General features: G+C 39.2%; 1 protein-coding gene across 10 annotated transcripts in view; it reads right to left on the bottom strand.

Moving 5' to 3' along the window:
• LOC146433359 (uncharacterized) overlaps window positions 1–20,392 on the bottom strand; it is a 269,497-nt gene that overhangs the window by 144,582 nt on the left and 104,523 nt on the right. For all 10 annotated transcript variants that reach the window (XR_014854071.1, XR_014854066.1, XR_014854067.1 and 7 more), the window contains one exon: window positions 918–1,080. Coding sequence is in view for 1 of the 10 variants with exons in the window: in XM_085069616.1 (XP_084925742.1) it covers window positions 918–1,080 (163 nt within the window). In the remaining 9 variants the exon portion in view is untranslated. The remainder of the gene's footprint in view (window positions 1–917; window positions 1,081–20,392) is intronic.

The raw sequence follows: 20,392 nt of genomic DNA, 5'->3' as shown, positions 1-20,392 counted from the left end.
AAATACAGATTATATTAACCAGCTCAATATCCATCAATATACACAATATTTTTTTTTTATATTTTTCACATGGCAAGTCCTAGTTAAAAATTTGGCAGGCTTATAACACCTCAAATGGTTATTCCACAATCAACACCAAACTCATATTCATGCTTTTGCAATGCCAACAGCTATTGTAACAAAAAGCTACGTTACAAATTACTTTAACAGCAGGATTTTACAATAGACGAACACCAAAGTCATTTATAATGCATTTGTTGCTATTAAAAAACAAATAAACATTTATAGTCTGGGCTAATTAACTTTATTGCTGAATTAGTCGTGTTCCTCACTCTTCTTAATTAGAAGAAATATTGCAAGTATGGCATTAAAGTCAAACCCTTCAGTGCAGTAAAGGCTGACATGTTTTAAAACCTCTCTCACCCTCTGAAACACATGGAGCTTTAGGAGCTACATTCACCAGGTTTTTAAAAACTGACACCCTGACTCCCTCCACTATGCATGAACACCTGATGGAGCAGTTTGAGGAGGAAATGTCAGAAATAAGTTACCATAGTTTGAGTACAAAATCTAAGTACAGCCATTAGTAGATCTGCCTCACCCACACTCAAGCAACTCTCTCCTGGTGCAAGGCTAGGAAGCCAATATATCTAAATACCAGGGCACATTGTCCCAGCACATCTGTCCATCTAAGCAGAAATTCAGCTTGGCTATGCCTACAACCTCCATCAGCTGTTACAAACTACATGAAGCATTTACATCGTGCATCAAAAAACAATTCACTGTTTTGTGGATTTTTTATCTTGTCTTGCTGCTGCCAATTTGCACAAAGTAGCACTTTGTGGCAAATCTAAAGACGCATCCCGTCTGTTCTCATGAGAAAACAAAACAACAAAGCAACAAGTAAATCATCTTACCTTTTCTGGAGTCAACCATCATGTCAGGATCAAGCTGTCTGAAAGCAGAAAAGCATCTGACAGCAGAATCTCTGAAAAACCCATTGGAATAATTCTTTTTCCTCATCTTAGTAAATAAAGTATTTTCAAAGGTCTGGGCTGTGCTTGACGTGTAGCAAAGGGCCTGTCCAAAGAAAAAGAACATGATGAATTAACTCTGTTCACCATGCCCAGCAGAGAAAGAGTTCCTCAACTTTTTGAATTCTCTCAGCTCTCATGAATGCCAACTAAGCCATTAGGTGAAAAAGAATAAATTCTGTTTTGCTCTTCTCTAGACACACTTATTGTCTTCATCTGTTGACGTGAGAGGTCACAGGTACTCATTAAAACTGTTATCTCAATTATGTAGCAGTAAGAATTTGTCATAATGCCTCATCAAATGTCGGCACACCTTGGCAATACTCAAGGTTTGACCTAAAAGTTAATTTAAAATACCAACCAAAACAGCTTCTACTACAGCCATGAAGTGTTGGTTGATAAGATTATCTTTCAGGAATCTGAAAAGTTTAGATCCCTGCAACATCTTGTATTTGGTTTTAATGTTATGATTTAAAATAGATCCAAGTAGACCTCTGTGATAACCATATTTCTGCTGTGCTAAAAGGCAGAATGAGATCCTACTACAGACAAACACAAATGCCAGTGCTTACAAGGATCATAATACCATTCTGAGACTGGATATATTTTCTTTAATTTAATTAAGGCAATACAATTTTTCTCATTCACAAGTAATCCAATTTTTTTCAGCCTACCTACCAACATATTTTTCAAACTCTATCAGTGCCACTTGATATTTACAATTTTTTTTTTTTTTTTTAAATGAGGAAAAGCTATTATTACCAGCTTGCCAAGCACATGATTCTGTAAGTACTATTTCATGGGCACTGAAGACCATGAGGTTCAGAACCTTGGAGCTACCTTCTTGCTTACTCTTTTCTGCATCTTCAGTTTCACGCCTTGGAGAAGGATGTTGTATTAGAACTCTAACATTAAAGTTTGTTCCGTTTAGTTTGGACATAATGGTTCTAGGAAGAACACCATAAGTTTGGAGGGTTTGAGTGAGACCTCAACCCTTGTACTGGCCATGAAGACATGGATCAAGTGCTTCAGAACTGCATCTGTACTCATACTGCAGAAGTCCATGTAAATATTGACAGAAATAGGAAAGTTTGCTTCTGAATCAGGCAAAGATGTTGCTGTTATCAAGAAAAATACATGGCATTGAACATATACAGATGTGAGTGCACACGAGCATATTTTTATATGACCATCTTCAAAAACTTAGAAAGTGTTTCATATATTTTCTAGTGGTTTGGCTGCAACATATCCACCTTGTATTACAAAACGACACACACACAATTGCACTACTGCCAGATTAGACAGCATAATACTCCGAGAAACAAACTGAGCAACTCGCCCTGGGCTTGTTTACGAACTAACCACGGTTGTAAGTTTAGACAACTAATCTAGTATTTGCTGCATTACTAGTGATTTGCTCAAGCATGAATAAGACCTGGAAGACTGACATACACAAATACGCCATGGACCACACGACAAAGTGAATTTAGAATTCCTTGTAGTGTTCCAATCACAGTTCTACAGATGTTGACCCTGACTAGCTGCAAAGCAGCTGATCAACCCTTTTACTACGGTTAACAAACCAGAGGCAGATGGGTGACAGTGCAAGTGATACAAACATTCCAAATGCCCAGACACAGTGCTGGCACCACTTGTTCCTTCCAGGAGATGGTAATCAATGCAAATCTATGCATTAGTTATGAGGTGTTTTAATTCCAATAATAAACATTCTGTGATTGATGAATTTTTCCCAGCTGTTGTCTATATAGCTGTTTAATTAGAGCATGCTGGCAGAGGCTGTTAATTCTTCATTGAGTTGCCGACTCCACAGCATTCCACTTCTGCACGGCAGGGTGACAGTTGGTAGAGTGACTTGGGCGGCTGGTCAGGGGACCTGACATTTGGCAAAGGATCAACGCATTAGATGACAAGCCAAATTCCATCAGCTTCCTAAAAATACTAGCAGCCTGACAAACAGAAAGTGCCTTAATTGCTGGGGCTACTGTCTTTGATGGACACTGGATCTAAGTGCACAGGAATTTCTACTTCACGTTACTGTTGTTCCCAGAGAAGAGGGGAGCCAGCCAACCATAAGTACCAGGAAGGAAACAAAACCAGCTGCCTTTACCAAAAAAACGCCAAACCTGCCAAAAGCTCTGGCATTTGCTTTAGGTATTTGACCTCCTGAATCCATATGATTCCCTTGCTGGAATATTCCATCAGGGAAAGGGAATCCCTGCCTTAGGTGTCGTGTGACATATGCCTAAGGAGGGCCCTAGAGGTGGAGATTCCCCAATGGGTACAAAACAGGGGGAGCTCACACTGCTCCCTCACTGAAGCCTTTAGGACCTGACTCAAAGAATGACATCCAGAGGCCAGCAGGATGCTTATTTTCATTGACTCTGTGCATCACAAGTGGCAACAGAACGGCCAGTTGTGAACACAGGTCCTGCACCACACATATCTGCCCATTAAAAGCTGAGATTTCCAAACTTACTCCACACACACCAACAAATAGTTTTTAGAGGCTGCCAAGCTCAGTAATATTCACACTGGTCACCTACAGATGAAAGTAACTTACAAACAATTCCCTGAGCCAACTGGATATTTAGGATACTGACCTAAAACAGAAAAGTTAGAAAGCTTACTATTCTTAACCTTTGTTTTGCTTCATAGGGGCTGTTACAGATTTGACTGTTTACAGTGCCAAGAGGGTCAGAACCCAGTCATTAAACTGGGTCCCTAGAATCAGTCACAATTCTTGTCACAAACAAATAAAAACCCTTATTGTACTCCAGTTGCAGGGAAAAGTTACCTTGCCAGCAGCATAATCTTTGATACTGAATGACAAGTTGTACTGAATGTACAAATTCATTTATGTGCAATTATATTCATGCTGAAAAGTTTATGAAAAATTAAAGCATATCTGTTTAATAATAATTCCTTTTTTACTTTTAAATTCTGCATATTTAAATCTCAATTTGACACTAAAGGTTTTTGATATCAACTAGAAAACTCAATCTCAACTGCAAAATACATCCAAAAAATACATCCAATTAGAAAAAAAATTCTTATTCCCTTTTTCAACAGTAAATTTTTCAACTCAATTAAAAATGTTCATGATTTTTTGCTTAATTTTGTCATGCCTCAACACAGAAGAAATACCTGTTCAAAAGATCACAGTTTTGGCACAAAGATATAAGCATAATGCCAGAACTACCCTCATGGGTTACAGTTCTTTGCATATGGTAAATGCTTCTATATGATGAATTAAATGAAATACTAGTCTCACCAAATCCTTACCCACCCACATATTTCGACATTTTGTTCAAGGCAGGGCCATAGTTCCCTTATTTTGAAAGAAAGTAACTAACAAATGAGGATTATATGGTTTGGAGAAGAGGCTTAGATCCTGCCTCTCTCTTCCTGCCTTCCTCCTTGTCTCACCCCTAAATCTAAAACAACACTGCAGAAGAGTTACATTTGAGATTGTTTTAAAGAAGGGGTTCACACCTAAAGGTCACTTTGTTGCTTAGTGGCTCAACAGCCTAAAGGCAGCTAAAACAACTTTGCTAGCTACTTAGTTTCCTATTTATTTCTAACAGAGCTGCAAAAGACAAAATCCATATGATAGGAAGAAAAGTCATGAAGCAGCCTGGCAAAACCTGCAGAAAACAGCATTGCCAACTCTTACACCATCCTATTCAGCAGCTCTGCTGGATGCCTTGCTTGCAGCAATTCAAATTTTGCAAGCAGTGACATGGGGCTTACCTTATCATTTGTCATAATACTTTTCTAAAAGACAAATTATCAACTTCACAAGCTTAGGAGAGCTTTCCCTGCAGCTGTGTTACCTGCTGAACACTTTACTCAATTTACTTGAAAGTTGAAAAGGAAGACAAGACAATTTTATAACCAAAGAAGACATGGCAGAGCTTTCTCTGATTTTAGCAATAGTAGGATTCTTAGACAAAGCCATTTAGCATTTCATGCCTGAATATGAGCTGTACATAAACATGAAAGCAGAACCTGACCTGTAAACAGTTACTGCAGAAGTTTAACGTCTGCCTGGTATATTCTGTCTGCATACCTCATGCTCTTATTTATGTCAGCAGCTGAGGGGGGGAAAAAAAGAAGAGGACAGAGCTGGAAGGAAGAAAAAAGAATAAAACCCCACAGAAGCAAAATGAAGGGGCCCATTTATTTGCTGGGAGTGATCCCTAAGAGGCAGAAGAAACCAGTTTCCCTGGCCACCAGGTATCCATTACAATAAAAAGCATAACAAAGAAAACCTGTGAGTAGTGTTGCATATGCCTCAATTTTTCCACTAAGATCACATGCTACTTGGAGTTCATTCTCCTGATTCCCATGTTCTATACATCATTTAATACACACCAGTTTCTGAAGAGTATCAGTCATACTTCATTGTTTTGCACTGTCTCCTATATAAACTAAGAGGCTATATAAATCTCCTGATTTTCTTAAATGACTTAGTGCACCATATTAATACCAAAGTAATCATCATGTAAGAATATAAAACTAAAAATCTTTACTAGATAGAGAATTCAGAAGATCATAACGCTTCATACTACTTCTGTTGCTCTTCACCTCCTCCATGAACATAGGTTTCGAAACTCCCACAATAAGTTATAGGGTGATGATTATTCAGTAGATTTTTGTAACAAGATGTCCCACGTCTTCTCTTCTAAATCTATACACCGATCACCTCTCCAGAAGCATTTGGTTTTGTCAGAACACCAAATTTTCTGCATAAATTGGTGAGTGAATGTAAAGTTTTTCTAGTAATCATTGCTGTACAAATGTCTCGATGTGATATTTTTCTAGCTAGGGTAGTGGGTAAGTTTTCAATAATGCCAGCTATCAAACAAGCCTCACTCCCCAGAGATCAAGTCACTGCTGTGTGCCACCAGCCCCTGGACAGCCTGGGGACCAGCAACTGCCCACAGCCTCTTACTCTGCTGGCCATTGCCCCTCACCTTCCCTGGGCTGGAGCTTTGAGCAGCAGAGACATCAGCCTTCCCCAGGATAGGATTTCTCATGCCACTTAGGGCCATTTTGTCACCCTGCTCCATAGCATAAGCCAGAATCAAGTTACTTGCCATGTACTGATCAAATGCACATCATTCCCCACATCTCCTTAATTTATACCCTCACTGCTCACCTATGACAAAACTTGTGCCAATGAAAAAAGAACAGAGTGGAAAAAAGTCCAAGTATGCTAGGCAACACTGCAGGATGGTTAGATATTGGTATCAGCTTCACAGGTAAGAAGAGGGATAATGCATGCAGAAGGCACTCTTGGGTTGGTTTTTTTAATATGTTTATCAAGAAATAAAATCAAGGTCCCTATAGTTTAATCTTTAATGCAGTAAGGTCCTTCCCTACCCAGTAGCTTTGTTGCCACTGAAACATGAACTTTCTCCTCAAAAAGCACAGGGTTGCAACACTGCATAAAATTTGCAAAGAACTTCAGCGGGGAAAAAAAAAAAGAGCCAAAAATCCTCAAACCAACAGAAAAAGCCACTCTTCTCACACATTTCCTGTAACACACCAGGGACTGGGGGCAGAATTTTAGAAAGTCTTTGCACAGTGGCCACTGAAAAGCAGAGCTGAAACCAGCTTTGGTGCTCTGACCTGGCTTTTTTTTTTTTTTTCCCCTCATTTCTTGCAGAACTACCCAGCTTTTACTGTTTCCTGACACAATACAACATTATTTGTTAGGCAGGCTCAGATGACAGAAGATGCTCATCCATCTCAAAGTCTGGATGGCCAGGTTTTCAGAGGAAATCCCATGGGACTATCAGGACAGCTGTTCCCTCAAGAAGTACCCTTCTGTTTTCAGTTTCCTTCCCTCTTTCAGAGTCAGACAGGAAATATCTAATAACAATCCCAAATTCTGAAGTCCCAAAGGAATGTAAAACAGCCTCTAAGGCAAATTTATTAAGAATAAGAGCTAAACGCCCACAGATCCAGAAACACCCTAATAACATTAGTGGGGAAATGAATTTCAGACTTAAAGATGGATTCTCGTACTAGCACAAAATTCTGGAAAAAATCCTTAATGAAAGCTATTACTTTTCAAACACCAAACAACAAAAATTCAAAAGCATTCAAAAACAAAAGCATGAGTTGATCCACTGAGATCTGAGCACATCGAGATGCTATATGAAATCAAAATTCATGTTTTTAACCCCTTGAGACTGACTCTAAGCTCAGTGCTGAACAGAGAGGGTAAGAGAAATTCTTTTCAGTTGCACTTGTGAAAGACTCCACAGATTTCAAGTGACTTCCACATGCACAGTGCAGCCCTTTCTCCACTGGGCCAAGAACCTGCTCCAGTTACTATATTAGGTATCACTCCCTTGCCTATCATAGAACTTTGGTGCTCTGACAAGCAGTGCTTAGCACACCCAGATAAGCACTTTGGCCCTGGATGCCCTCTTTTATATTCTCAAAATTTAGAAGAGCCCTCTCTTCCCATGGACACTATTTAAAATCCTGAGCTTTGTCACAAAACCACCAGTAAACGTGTGAAGAAAGGTAACAGCAAAGAGACTGTCAGCATATAAATCTCAATTCCTTTTGGTTCAGTGAAGTTGCTTCAGACTTAGTGCAAGTGAAAACTGAGTTTTTTGCTCTAGAGTTATCATTAAGTGGCCATTCCTGTTATTCTCTATTTTCTTCTGAATAAAGCAGTATTATTACTTTGAATTGTTACTATACACAAGTGCTCTTTCCACAGCCAAAATATGGTTTTTTCTCTAAGAAACGATTATTATAATTTTTGCCTAATTGAGTTTTTCAAACTCACAGCTTCTAACATTATCTAAAATTACCAGAAAAAAAAAAATAAACGGATTTTCTGCAGAAGCATTGCACTGAAAAGATGATGACAGAATCTAAAGACATCATAGTAAAAGGGAAAAAATGGAACACAGAAATGAAAGTCAGCAAGAAAGAAAAAAAGCAACAGTTACTTCTCACAGTTCTCTATTATAATATAACTTCAGTTCTAACCACTACCAAGTGGGGATGACTTGCTGCACAAACTGGCAAAGTCAACACCCAAACATTCACCACGTCACAGAAAAATATTAACATACCAGCTTTCATGCACACTATATCAAAGACTTCAAAAAATGTTCTTATTCTTCTGGAAGGAAGCGAATACTCAAAATAAATTTGCATTTGTAGGTTTTATTTAATATAAAGAGTTTATGCAGGTTTATTAATAAACAAAGGAGAAATAAGCAATCAGATCATTTACACAAACACCTATGCTCACATGCATGTACACAGCCTTTTTTTAGCACCTCTTTTTTCATCACTTCCCCCACCAGCCCCCCTTACTTATTCTATCTGGTCTGAACTGTATGCTTTCACCCATGCCATGTAAGATACCAAGGCCACAAGCCAAATTCCACTCTCAGTTACACAGATTCAACCTTTAACGTCAGAAGATTCGCACCAGTGTAAACCAATAATAGATTTTGGCTGCCCTTATAGACCTGATTTTGGCAGGTGGATGGAACAGGATTGGAAAGTTGTATTTATTTACCTCAGGAAACTGGAATTCACATCCAGCTTAAAAGAGATTTGAAAGAAGTTTTATGGCCCAAAAAGCTAATCTCTAATGGAATTCCCCACAGCATAAAATCACTACAAAGGAGAGTTCTTGCACAACTCATTTTTATGCCCTTAATCCCTGTTTAGAAGAGGTCCAGGAACAAACAAGCAGGATACTGCAGAGCAGAGGCAAGGTGTAATTGTAGCAAAGGCATGGGGGTAGGACTTGGAGCCAGCACTACTTATTGTCAGCCTGCCTGCTTGTGAAGGGTTGCCATTCCCCTGTGGCTTCTGAGAGCACTGAATTACAGATACAATGGCAGGGAAAGGGAAGGGAGGTAAAAATAAAGTGCCCTTTGAGAATTTTTAACAAGCCTAACAAAGAAATCATGCAACTTGGGAAGATGTAAATCACTTCCGAGCTGAAAAGCTTGTTATTTATGCAATATAGACAGCTACTTTGAAATTGCCATGCAAGTCATTAGGAATACAGTTTTTAATTCAGCAACAAATGCAATATATGATGTATATAAATAACATGTGTAAAATTGGAGTGAAGACAGACTTTCAATGTCAACACACCATTAAATTGCAAGTAACAGTCAAGCTCTATATTATCATTAGAAGGTGGGCTGCTTCTTCAAATTAGTACTCCTGGGAAAGGAAATAACACATTCAAAAAGGAAGCTGCTGGCCAGTGCACCCTAACAGGCTTAAGACCAACCAAGAGAGGATCACTGCAGTGAGGCAGAGTTACAGCAGAAGCAGAAACATTACTTCACCAAAACAGTTATTTAACACTTGGTAGCCCTACAAAAAATGGATATGTAAGGCAGGAGAAGAAATAAGCCTGTATTTTAGGGAACAAGCAGCAGAGCAGAGAAAGATATGGGCAGGACAGCAACACAGTAAACGTGGCTAAGAGGAATGTGTGGAATTAACATGAGCACTTCAAAGCTTTGCTTTGAGATGCAAGTGGCAGATATGCCATCCATGCTTACAGAAGTTTAGTCCTGGGACTCATTTAAATAAAGAGCTAATTAGTAGTAGTGGGATGGTGATTGTCACCCATGAAGAAGTGATGCACTGAGATTCAATGTCCAAGTAAAAAGATTCACATGGATTATACAGATTCAATTTTATTGAGAAGGATTGTGTGAAGTTGTTTAAAGGATCTTCTGTAAGACACCTCCTTCACACTGTGGATAAGATCTGGAGGCAGGTTTGCTTGCCTTTGCACTAAATGAATTCACGCAAAATCTTTGCCAAGATTTTGCACGAATTCATTTAGTTTCTCAGCATTGGGGAACCGTGGTGCACTAAGTCAGACCTGTTTCAACAAGTGATCACAATGGAGCTTTTGAGTTTATTTCCGTAATTTTTAGGAAGTGCTTGTAGCTTCAAGCCACACAACTTACTAGACCCAGGCAAACAAGAACACTTGACAGCAGAGCCAAGCCAAAGAGCTTAGCTGGGATCAACAAGCTGTTAGAGCTGACTACACACATTTGAAAAAAATATTACATAAAGTGATATGTATCTAAGGTCACTGTGGGAGCCAGGAAGCAGCGCCAAGACATTCTTGCAGGCTTCTCCCTTCCTTGGCTTGCCCTCATTCACGGACAGAGAGCTCAGCCCAAGCCAGGGCTCAGTGGAAGCTTGTGCTGGCTTTACCCACCTCTGACGACTGTGGGGTCGTGTTGCAGAGTCATTTATATTTAGATGAACAGGTGGGCAGCCCTGTTTCCAATTTAATCAAGTTAACACTTATATTTCTTCATGCTTTCCATATTCTAATTAGGTTACTGTTGCAAAGTAGGGGATGGGCTATTCCAGCCTGTTAGGAGTTACAAATGCTATTTCTCTGCAAACATTAGCATTTTTCTTCTCTTCACAGGGAGAAATTTCAATGCACACATTTGAAAGCCCATGAACTTTTGTAACATTCCACATGAAGATTTAACAGTGAAAAATGTCCCAATGTCATGTTAAAATTGACCTTTGTATGACAGAGGAGATGAAAGTTTATCATTACTTTTATAAAGAGAGCTGTGTATTAATATCATATTGAACACTGGCATTTTCCCACTGCCTACTGGGAATTCTATGGGATTACAGAAAGTTCACAGAATTATAGAACAGTTTGAATTGGTAGGGAACTGAAAGATCAACTAGTTCTAAACCCCTTGCTAATGGAAGGGACACGTTTCACTAAACAAAGTGGTTCTAAGCCCCATCCAATCCAGCCTTGAATACTTGCAGGGATGGGGCATCCACAGCTTCTCTGGGCAACCTGTGCCAGTGTCTCTACCTTCACAGTAAAGGATTTCTTGCTAATATCTAACCTAAATCTGCCCCATGTCAGTTTAAGCCCATTAGAACTTGTCCTGTCACTACATGGCCATTTGAAAAGTCCCTCTCCAGCTTTATTGGAAGCTCCTTTAGATACTGGAAGGTTCTGCAAGTTCTCCCCAGAGCCTCATCATCTCCAGGCTGAACAGCTTCAACTCTTCCAGCCTGCCTGCATAGGAGAGGTTCTCCAACCCTCTGAGCATCTTCCTGGTTCTCCTCTGAGCCCATTCTAACAGGTTCCCATTCTCTTACCCATCTTCTCCCCCTCAGAGCTGGATGCGGCAATCCAGGTGGAGGCTCACAAGAGAAGGGTGGCAGAATTACCTTCCTTGATCTGCTGGTCACACTGCTTTCGACGAGGCCCAGGATGCTGTTGGGCTCTTGCAGATTTATGGGATGCAAGAGCGCATTGCCAGGTCATCTTGACTTTCTCATCAATCAACACCTTCAAGCTGTTCCCCTCAGGGCTGCTCTCAGTCCATGCTCTACCCAGCCTCTGTTTGTACTTGGGACTGCCCCAGCCCAGGTGCCAGTCCTTCCCCTGGGCCTTGGTGAACTTCAGGAGGAGGTTTGCACAGATGCACCACTCAAGCCTAAGTCACTGGGGGGAATCCCACCCTTCAAATGTGTTGACCTCTAGAAATTTGTGTTCAATCCTTGGAAGCAAAGACACCATGTCCTGCAACAGACATCTCAACAAAGCCTAGGGAGCCCTTTTTGGCCTCCCCACTCGCTGTATCTGGAGCTATGCCCTGGAGACTCTCCCCACAGCACAGGAAGAATCAGAGTAACATTCCTCAATATATTATGTCACCAGGCTGGCAGAGGCCCAGGACTCTCCACCCCCGGGCTCCCAGCATGACACCTTTCACTAGCAGAGCTCCCCAAACTCACACATCTTTCTCAGAGGTCTGGAGCGAGGCAGCACAGCCAGAGAGTGACAGACAGGTTTCTCACCTGAGTGCATTACAGCAGACCCACTGGCCAGCTCTGCATTTCACCATGGGTCAGGCTTCTGTTAGTGCAGACCAACCCTGGGGCTAAGTATTTACCTCACCATAATTATTGGAATAGATAAATAGAAAGAAAAATGAAGCTAGAGTAGCCTTTTCAATGAAACCGGTGAGATGTTCTACTCCCTTAAGGCACATGAGTTATTCCTTTCTATTTCTGTTGAAAGCTTTCTGGTCTTGGGGATTTTTTTTATGACACAATCTCAGATTCACCACAGTAAGTCACTTACATGGGTATCAAAGGTGTACATGCCCTGTGGAAACTCTAAAGTCTAAATGATGACTACTAACATTTTCCCTCTGTGTTTTAAAAATCTAAGAGATTTGATCATCATAAAGTGTTGATAGAAAACCACAGGTGACAGTCTCCATTTTCACTCATGTTTTATGATAATTTAAAATAACATAGTGGTAAGTAAATGTGTTCACAAAATGACATGGTGAGGGGGCAACTCATCCCATCGCCCTGATGACAGGTAGGGTTAATGTCAGCAGTGTAAGGGATAATTAATCTTCTGTCAGTGCAGCTGCTTCACATAATTTTATCCTAATAGTGAATATCACATATCTTTGCCAAGTTAATTTAAAGGAGTAGAAACAGAACACTGCATTCAGATGTAGTTTACTATGATCACTTCCACCCTCATTGTAGTGAGTTCTCTAAATTCATGAATTTATAGCTTTCTGGTGATGTTTTGTTCCTATGAACGTCTGAATAAATTTGGTAAATTTACTGCCTCTAGTGAGAGGGGCCTCCTCTGGGCCTTCTGATAAAAGACATGGCCTTTGGAACTCAGGGTAAAGAATCTAAGTTTTTGTTTGAAGTCTTTGCAGATATTTTTAAAGCAACATCCACATGGTATCCAGCTTGTTCACACACTGAGACAGGACCTTTGGAAATCTACTCTTGCTGGAGTATAAGGATGGACAGTAATATAGCCAGTGAAACTGATTTCTAGCATGCAAAAGAATCTCTAACTACTCTCACCCTCCTGATGGAACTTTTCCCCTACACACAGAAAGTTACTCCTTTATAAACAGCTCCTCCATAAGAGAGGTAAAGGTGACTCATCCTCTTTTTTATCATACAGGCATATTGTTTAAGAGAAAACTGTTAACAGAAAAGGTAGAATCCTTGGAAAAAAGCCTTTGAGGTGGAAAGCTCATAGACCATCCCCAGAGAAGCTGGAAGAAGCTGCAGGACATCTCTCATTGCTGCTGTTGCTGTTTTGCAGAAAGGCACACACTGTGGCCCCCAGTTCCCATTTTCTCTGGGCCATTCAGAGAGCATTGCATTCTACTGGCCAGCACATTTCTTTTCTGCGGTATAATTTTGCAAAATAATGTGGCTAAAATAAAAAGGAGAAAAAACAAACCTTTAGGAATGCAGAGTGCAGAAAAGTTTAGAAAGATTCAGAGGTGAGGAGTAGAAGGGAGGCAATCTAATGAGGGTCTAATCTATTTAGCTCCAGTAGCTCTGCACAGAAATAGAGAAGTAGACAAGAAAGCAAGAAATTATCATCAAGGAGCCAGAAATAGAGCAAAGTGGAAAACTGCATCAAATGCAAAAGTATCACCCACTGGGTGGCCTGTATCCAGCTTCATGGAAAGCAGCAATCAATCAGCTTTTGACAGTGGTGTTTAATGTTACTGAGCTAAGCAGCAGATTCATAAGCAAAACGAGCTCACTGAGAAAGTGACAAACTCAAACTTTGAAGACATTAATTAAGAACAAATCTGAGCAGCATTTTCAGAGAGAAGGTCATGTTCAAAGTTGCAGCTTTGGGCATTGCTCCTGCAGGATTTAACACTGAGCCCATGAAGAACAGAGCAGACTTAAACAAGTTTTTCCATAGGTATAAACAGCTGCTGATGGGGCCAGGTCCCAGAGTAGACATGAAACCATGCTCCCAGTGTGAGATTACTTCCACAGTTGAATATGAGCACAGTCAAATTGCTTGACAATTCTCCCAAGTTATTCTGTCCAAATGTGAAATTTTCACAGCCACAGAGCACAAGATTAGCTAGCACCAGGATGTAAAAATGGCCTGACTGGCTGCAGAGTTTACACGCAAGAATGGATTAAAAACAAAAATAAAATTAAATAATAAAAGTATATGCAGGTATACATCTTCTGTAACTGAGAGTGGGAGGTAATGCAAACAAAGTTTGAACTTATGGGGAGAGCTGCCAGATACACAAGGGAGACCAATTAAATGCTTGGAGCAATGCTACTGCAAAATGCCAGACTCAGGAAACTGAAAAAGTTCTTAAGGAAATACCTGGGCATGTAATTTGGCCTTCTAGAAGCAACTCACAACAGTAGAAGCTGTTAAATACATCCAAGGGCATGTTAAGACAACAGAATTTCCCCCCCTCAATTTTCCAGAACATTTTAACAACTCAGATTTAATCTAGCAAATCTCTGCTACAGGTAATATTCACAGGAATATTTTCTAAGCTTATTATTGAGACCCAGGTATTGCCAGAGCTATCAATCTATCTTTTGGGGGTTTTTTAACATAAATACTAGGAGTCTACTTTTCTTTCTCAAAAGCCAAGTTTTAATGATTTTCTGGTCCAGAAGGTGGTCTTTACATAGAAAAAATGCATTCTTCTACTTAGAAATGTGCTCTGATCATTTCTACAACATATAACAAACCTAAGCAAAACTGTGTTCTGGAGCAATGTCATGTTCTAGGCTGGAAAAAGGGTCTCCTATTCTCTAGTGTATCTGTACATACAGGATTCTGAGACAGGAGCAGGTGAATGACCTTGACTTGCATCACTTGCCAATCTCATCAGGAGCTACCTACAGTTGGGGACATTGATCTGGTGTGAGACAGCACAGAGGAACAGGAGATGTGAGAGGGGCATGAATAAGTGAAGGACATAGGTTCCTTTTGCTCAAGTCTCATGGCCAGTGTTCACCTGGACTGAGGTGTATCTATTTTTTGCCATTTGCAGATTAACCTGGGGGACCTTCAGACAAGGAGATTATTGGGAATTATAAAGACAGAGATAATGTAGACAAGCACAGTTGCTATTATCCTTTTAAATATTATGAAATCTCAATTTTGAGGGGTATAAGTTTATCAAGTGTGAAGATGTTTCTTCTGCAGGCACGTTGTTGTACACTCTTGTTCAGACTCACTGGACATTTCTACAATCAGATTCTCCACTTTTCAGAAACACACTGGTACTCTGTTGGATATTGCTAACATTTAGATGTCTCCCTTCACAGCAGTATTAGAGCACCTGGCAAACATTAATCACAGCACCCTGTGTAACTGTAAACACATTGCAGTAAGGAAATGAAGCAGAAGCAGCCCTCATCCAAACAGGAAATCCACACTCAAGTGGCAAATTGATCCACAGTATCTTGAATCTTCAGCTAGTTCTTAAACATTAGATTATACACCTCCTAAGCTCTTGCATAAACTATGGTATTTTTCAATATTGGTGAAAATAATTTCTTTTTTCACTTCCTGCACAACAAGGACGTATTACAATGCTTTCATACGTAGAGTAAATAGGCTCTCAGAGAAAAACAAGCAAAGTGAAAATTATCTTCTCAAAATTGAAAGCATGACATATTAGGAATTCTCCTGAATAATGACAATATGTTACTGTGTCCCTCCCAAAACACACCACTTCACTGAAATAAACAAGAGGGGGGGGAAAAAGTATCTGATTATCAAAAAACAGATATCAAATGTTTTTGTGAGAAACCACCAGAGCTAAAATACTATGAAAATTTCATTGATCAACAAAATAGGATGTTGATCAGTTTTGCTTTTAATTTGACAGTGGTAGAATATTTTTATTCTCCCTCCCCCACAAAAAAAAAAAGGGCATCTTTCATAACTGGCAGTTTTTGGCCCATACATCTAGGGCAGTAAAGAGACAACTACTACTCAAAGGCATTCCAAAAGGAAGCAACATCTGGAGTAATTGATATTTAGTTTTGTTTGCAGCAGAAAAAACAGGGACAGTACATATATGAAAAACAGTGGTGATCATCAGTAATTAAGAAACTACACACAATTCACAAAATAATTTTTAAAAAACAGGAGAGACAAAGAAAGAAATAAAAGCAATATGAATGAGGAAGTGAAGGCTGTGCACAGTAGTCTGCAATCTGACAGAGGAAATACACTTGGCCAGACTTGCTGGAATGCACACAGAGTAACATTATTACTTGAAAAGTGCATATGAGCTACCAATGTCACCCTATTTGCAAAACAGAAGCCACAAAAGTATGAGAATTGCAGCCATACTACAAACATTGCACTTTTTCAGAGCTAGACACAGATGTGTCTGGACATTCAATAGAAAAATTAATCTAGTAAACAGCAGGGACAAAAATTTGAAGTATTTGTTATGTTATTCCTTTGTTAGTACGGATTCTAGACCAAACAAAACCCAGTATCACAAAGACAGCTCTAGAAAGATATACCTGGCATGGACAGAACAGAATTCACCATGAATCTATGATAACCATGTAAAATAAATCTTGAGGTCACTAGCTATGCAGAGGTTAGAAAGATATTTAGCCCTTTCTTTCTGCTACTTGTGCCAAAGGAAAAGCAAACCTCCTACTGAGTTTGTACCCCAGGTCTTCTACACCTGCTTTCCTACACAGGGAACAAGAGAAGCAAAAGTTTCCAGCTTCTTCCTCTTCTACCTAAACCAGAAAACATTACAGATAGGGTTCCATCTTGCCTTTTGAGCTTTAGTTTGAGCCTGTCTGACACTGATATTGCCAGCCACAGACTGTTTTCTGGTCTTCATGGAAGGTCACAAATTATCTTTGGTCTCACTACTCACGCAGAAAACAACTTTGAGAAACAAACACTGCTGCCTGTAGGGAGTCTAGGGTAGGCTCTTCCCATTGTCTTGCTCAAAATGTTGCTGAGTCACCAAGACAGAAGATCTGGTTTTGCTCCATCTTTCAGAAAAGAACTCCCAGCACATATCACAAATAATTTAAGACAATTTCAGAGCACAATGAAGAAAATTCCTATTTCATAAACATGTCCACACACATGGAAGAATAACTACATATAACCTTATTTTGTGTAGGTGGAAATCCATGTGCCTAATTTAAACCTTTATTTCACACTTTATAAATACATATCAAGTCCAGGTGAGAAAAATATCAGGATACACTCTCACTGTAATTAAAATTAGACTTTACCACTTCAAAATGCATCCTCTCAGATGCATCACATTTACTTTAACGTTCATGTGAGAATCCTAGGGGACTAGTTGTTGTGGGCTTTTTAAACTAATATCATATGCAAATTTGGTTGATGAATAATATGAACTGACAAACTGCATACAAGATGTTGATAAGCAAAATGGATATTTACAGTGAAAAGGTATCTGAACTTTGTAATGCGGCCTCAGGAGTTACAGACCAAACCTTGCATATTCATGAAAGTAATTATTTCACAAGGAAAAAAAAAATCACCTGAACAGCACATTCCAAAGGGGATAGAAATATGCTAATAAGTTTGCTGTGATAGACAGGGAATAACTATGGTCTTAGAAAACATGTTTTCTTTTCTATCCTTTTTATAGTAGGTTTAAACTCCAAACTCCTATGACAAGAAATGCTACTTGTCCACAGAAGGAGCCCAATCATCACAAGCTGCCTAATAACAGAGAGAAAGAATCACACCATTTCAGAGTTTCTTTTTAGTGCCCAGTGAATAGTGCCCTCTGGGTGGCCATTAGAATATTCTGTGGTACTTGTGTGGAAGCCTTAGGTGCCCAGTAGGGATTGAAGTCCTGATCAATTCATTACCTACTGGATGGTCATCAACTTGCAGAAAGTAGTACTTATTCTTGAAGCAATTACATTAGAGCAGATGAAAGAGTGGATATCCCCTTCTGAAGGAGATATTTTTAGTTCTATCATATGATAAAATCAGTACCACAGGTAAAGGGTGGATTAGCAAATTACAAAATTCTGGTTGCAGTTCAGATCATCTCCCTTATTCAGCAACACATTTATTTCTGGGTTAACCTTTAGCATGCTCAACATGCTTCACTGAATAGCAAAGACCAGCAAAAGTGATAGAAAAATTAAATGTAAGCATGCAGCAAGAGAAGCATTGCTACTGCACAGATTACTTTCAAATTCCTAGCTTAGTCTAACATTTTAAATCAAAGTTCCCTGAATATAACCTGTAAAGTTATCCAGGAAAATTCTGAAGTTAATTCATTGGAGGAAAGGAGTCTTAGCAATATGAGGGTATAAAATTTTCAATGCATGCTCACATATTCAAATGCAAAGACTTAAATGCAATCAGGCATTAGAAACAGTTGAGAACATTCTTCAGAAAAGCAGGTGATTGTATTTCAGAGAAATGCTGCAAGCTTGATGCCTTAGACAAGAACTAGAGGGATATTAGAGCTGACCATGAAGCCCTGCTAACAGTAATATTTTCCACAAGTGTCCGGTAAGCCTTTTACTCATTTTGTAATGGGATGTTGGTGAGTGGGTGTATTATTCCTTGGAATAAGATGAGATGCATTAAGTCTTTGAAAGAGGTATAACAAGTAACAGAACCTCCTGTAACTGTTTAAAAAACTCTGGAATAAGAGTTTTGTTTAGATCCCTTTACAGACAGCAGTAAAATCTATCCATCCAACTCAAATAATGTGTCCTTTCTGCATAGCTCATAGGATGTGAACACAGACTACAGTGCTACATGTTTTTCCACTTAGAACCACCTGTTCAACCAGCAGTTACACTTCCTCCCTTGAACTCTGTTTTCATAATATCTGTGTGCCAGGTGATGCTAAAACTGATACTGAGTTAGGAAATGTGTAAGGAAGCACCAATGCTTCTATTGGAAGCCACTAACCAGCTGTCAGAATGGAATGAAGTTTTAAACAAAACCTCCAAATTGAAGTGCTCTGAAGCATGTCTAAAGACACATCCTGAAGATCTTGTAAGACAAAACTTTCCAGAGTTCTAGGTAGCTGCGGGCAGGCAAAAACAAAAGCTCTGCCCAGGCTGCACAAGGACTGAGTATGTTAGCCTAGTGCTGAACACATGCTAAGAGAACCTCCACAGCCTACCCACTAACACACTGCTAGGCTTGTAGCATGGGACTTCAAGCTTGAATCTCCTTCCAAAAAACCATAGAAAAGATACACTTTGTTTTAAGCTAAAGTTTAACTGTAAGAAGATGGCAGGATTAAGCTGTAAGGTCCAAATTCCTAACAGCAATTTAATGCCCAATTCCCCTCAGAGTTGTAAGCACAGTACACAAAAATCTACTTACCAATTATTCACCTCTCACACACAGGGCTAGAAAATATTTTTAGAAAAAGCTTTTGTGGTAGGACCAGAGACAGAAAAGAAAAACAAGGGAATTTCAGCAGCTCTGCACTTTTTCAGAGAGGCACAAACTCTTTTGCAGACAAACCAATTATGATTGATTGAGATGGTGAGGAAACCTTCCATAGAAAATGACCCAAGGTTTGTATTTATGTGGTGGAAAGGAGAAAAGTATTTGCTGTCTCAAATTGCTTGGTCATTTTCATGATGCTATCATTGGCATACATTTTTACAATTAGAAGTAACTTTCAAAGCTCTCTTAGAAGCAAATAAAAAGGAAATAAGCAGGAAGTGTCTGTATATAACTTTTCCCTCATCATGCAAAAAAGTCCATGTGATGTCACATCTAATTCTCAATATACAAATCACCACCAAGACTGCAAAAACTATGCTGATTTATCTAGATGAGAACCTCCCTTAACACCCAAAAGTAAATCTCAAGGCCACAGCTGGTACGCTACTCTCCTCAAAAATGAGCTATACGTATGTTCATTATTGCAGCACAGTTCATGTAAATATTTGGGTTTAGCCTCCAAGGATGGAATCATACCATGTTTGTCCTGTAAACTGCCATGAATGCCTATGACATTACATAACCTGCAGGATAAAATCTCACCAAGATAAATGTTTGTACAAACTGGTTAAGTAAAACCATTGTGGATGACTATTTTTTTTTGTAATAATAGCAAATAATAGGGGAAATCATGCACATTGAGATTTGAGAAACTGTACCAGAACTGAACACATTTCACTCTCTTTTGTGGAAGTTTGTCACCAAAAAAAAAAGACATAAAATATTATTTATACATTTTTGAAATAATAAATTAAAACCATCTCATTTCTGTAAAAATAAATTCTTCATGATGTAATGAAAGAGGAGGTATTTTATCCAAGTATTTGTTCAAGGTTTTTACTAAGTGCAGTAGAATATATTCAAGGCATTTCCTAAATGGCCTTTTTTCTGATTTATTCTATATCTTTAATTAAAAGGAAATAAAATCCCTGGAACAAATAGCAGGATGCATCAGGTAAATTATCAACACTGAACA

The sequence above is a fragment of the Lichenostomus cassidix genome, chromosome 9 (genome assembly GCF_008360975.1).
Source record: "Lichenostomus cassidix isolate B80296 chromosome 9, HeHo_3.0, whole genome shotgun sequence".
NCBI classification, from domain to species: Eukaryota; Metazoa; Chordata; class Aves; order Passeriformes; family Meliphagidae; genus Lichenostomus; species Lichenostomus cassidix.
The sequence above is the reverse complement of the archived record's forward strand: the minus strand, read 5'-3'. Positions and strand labels throughout refer to the sequence as shown.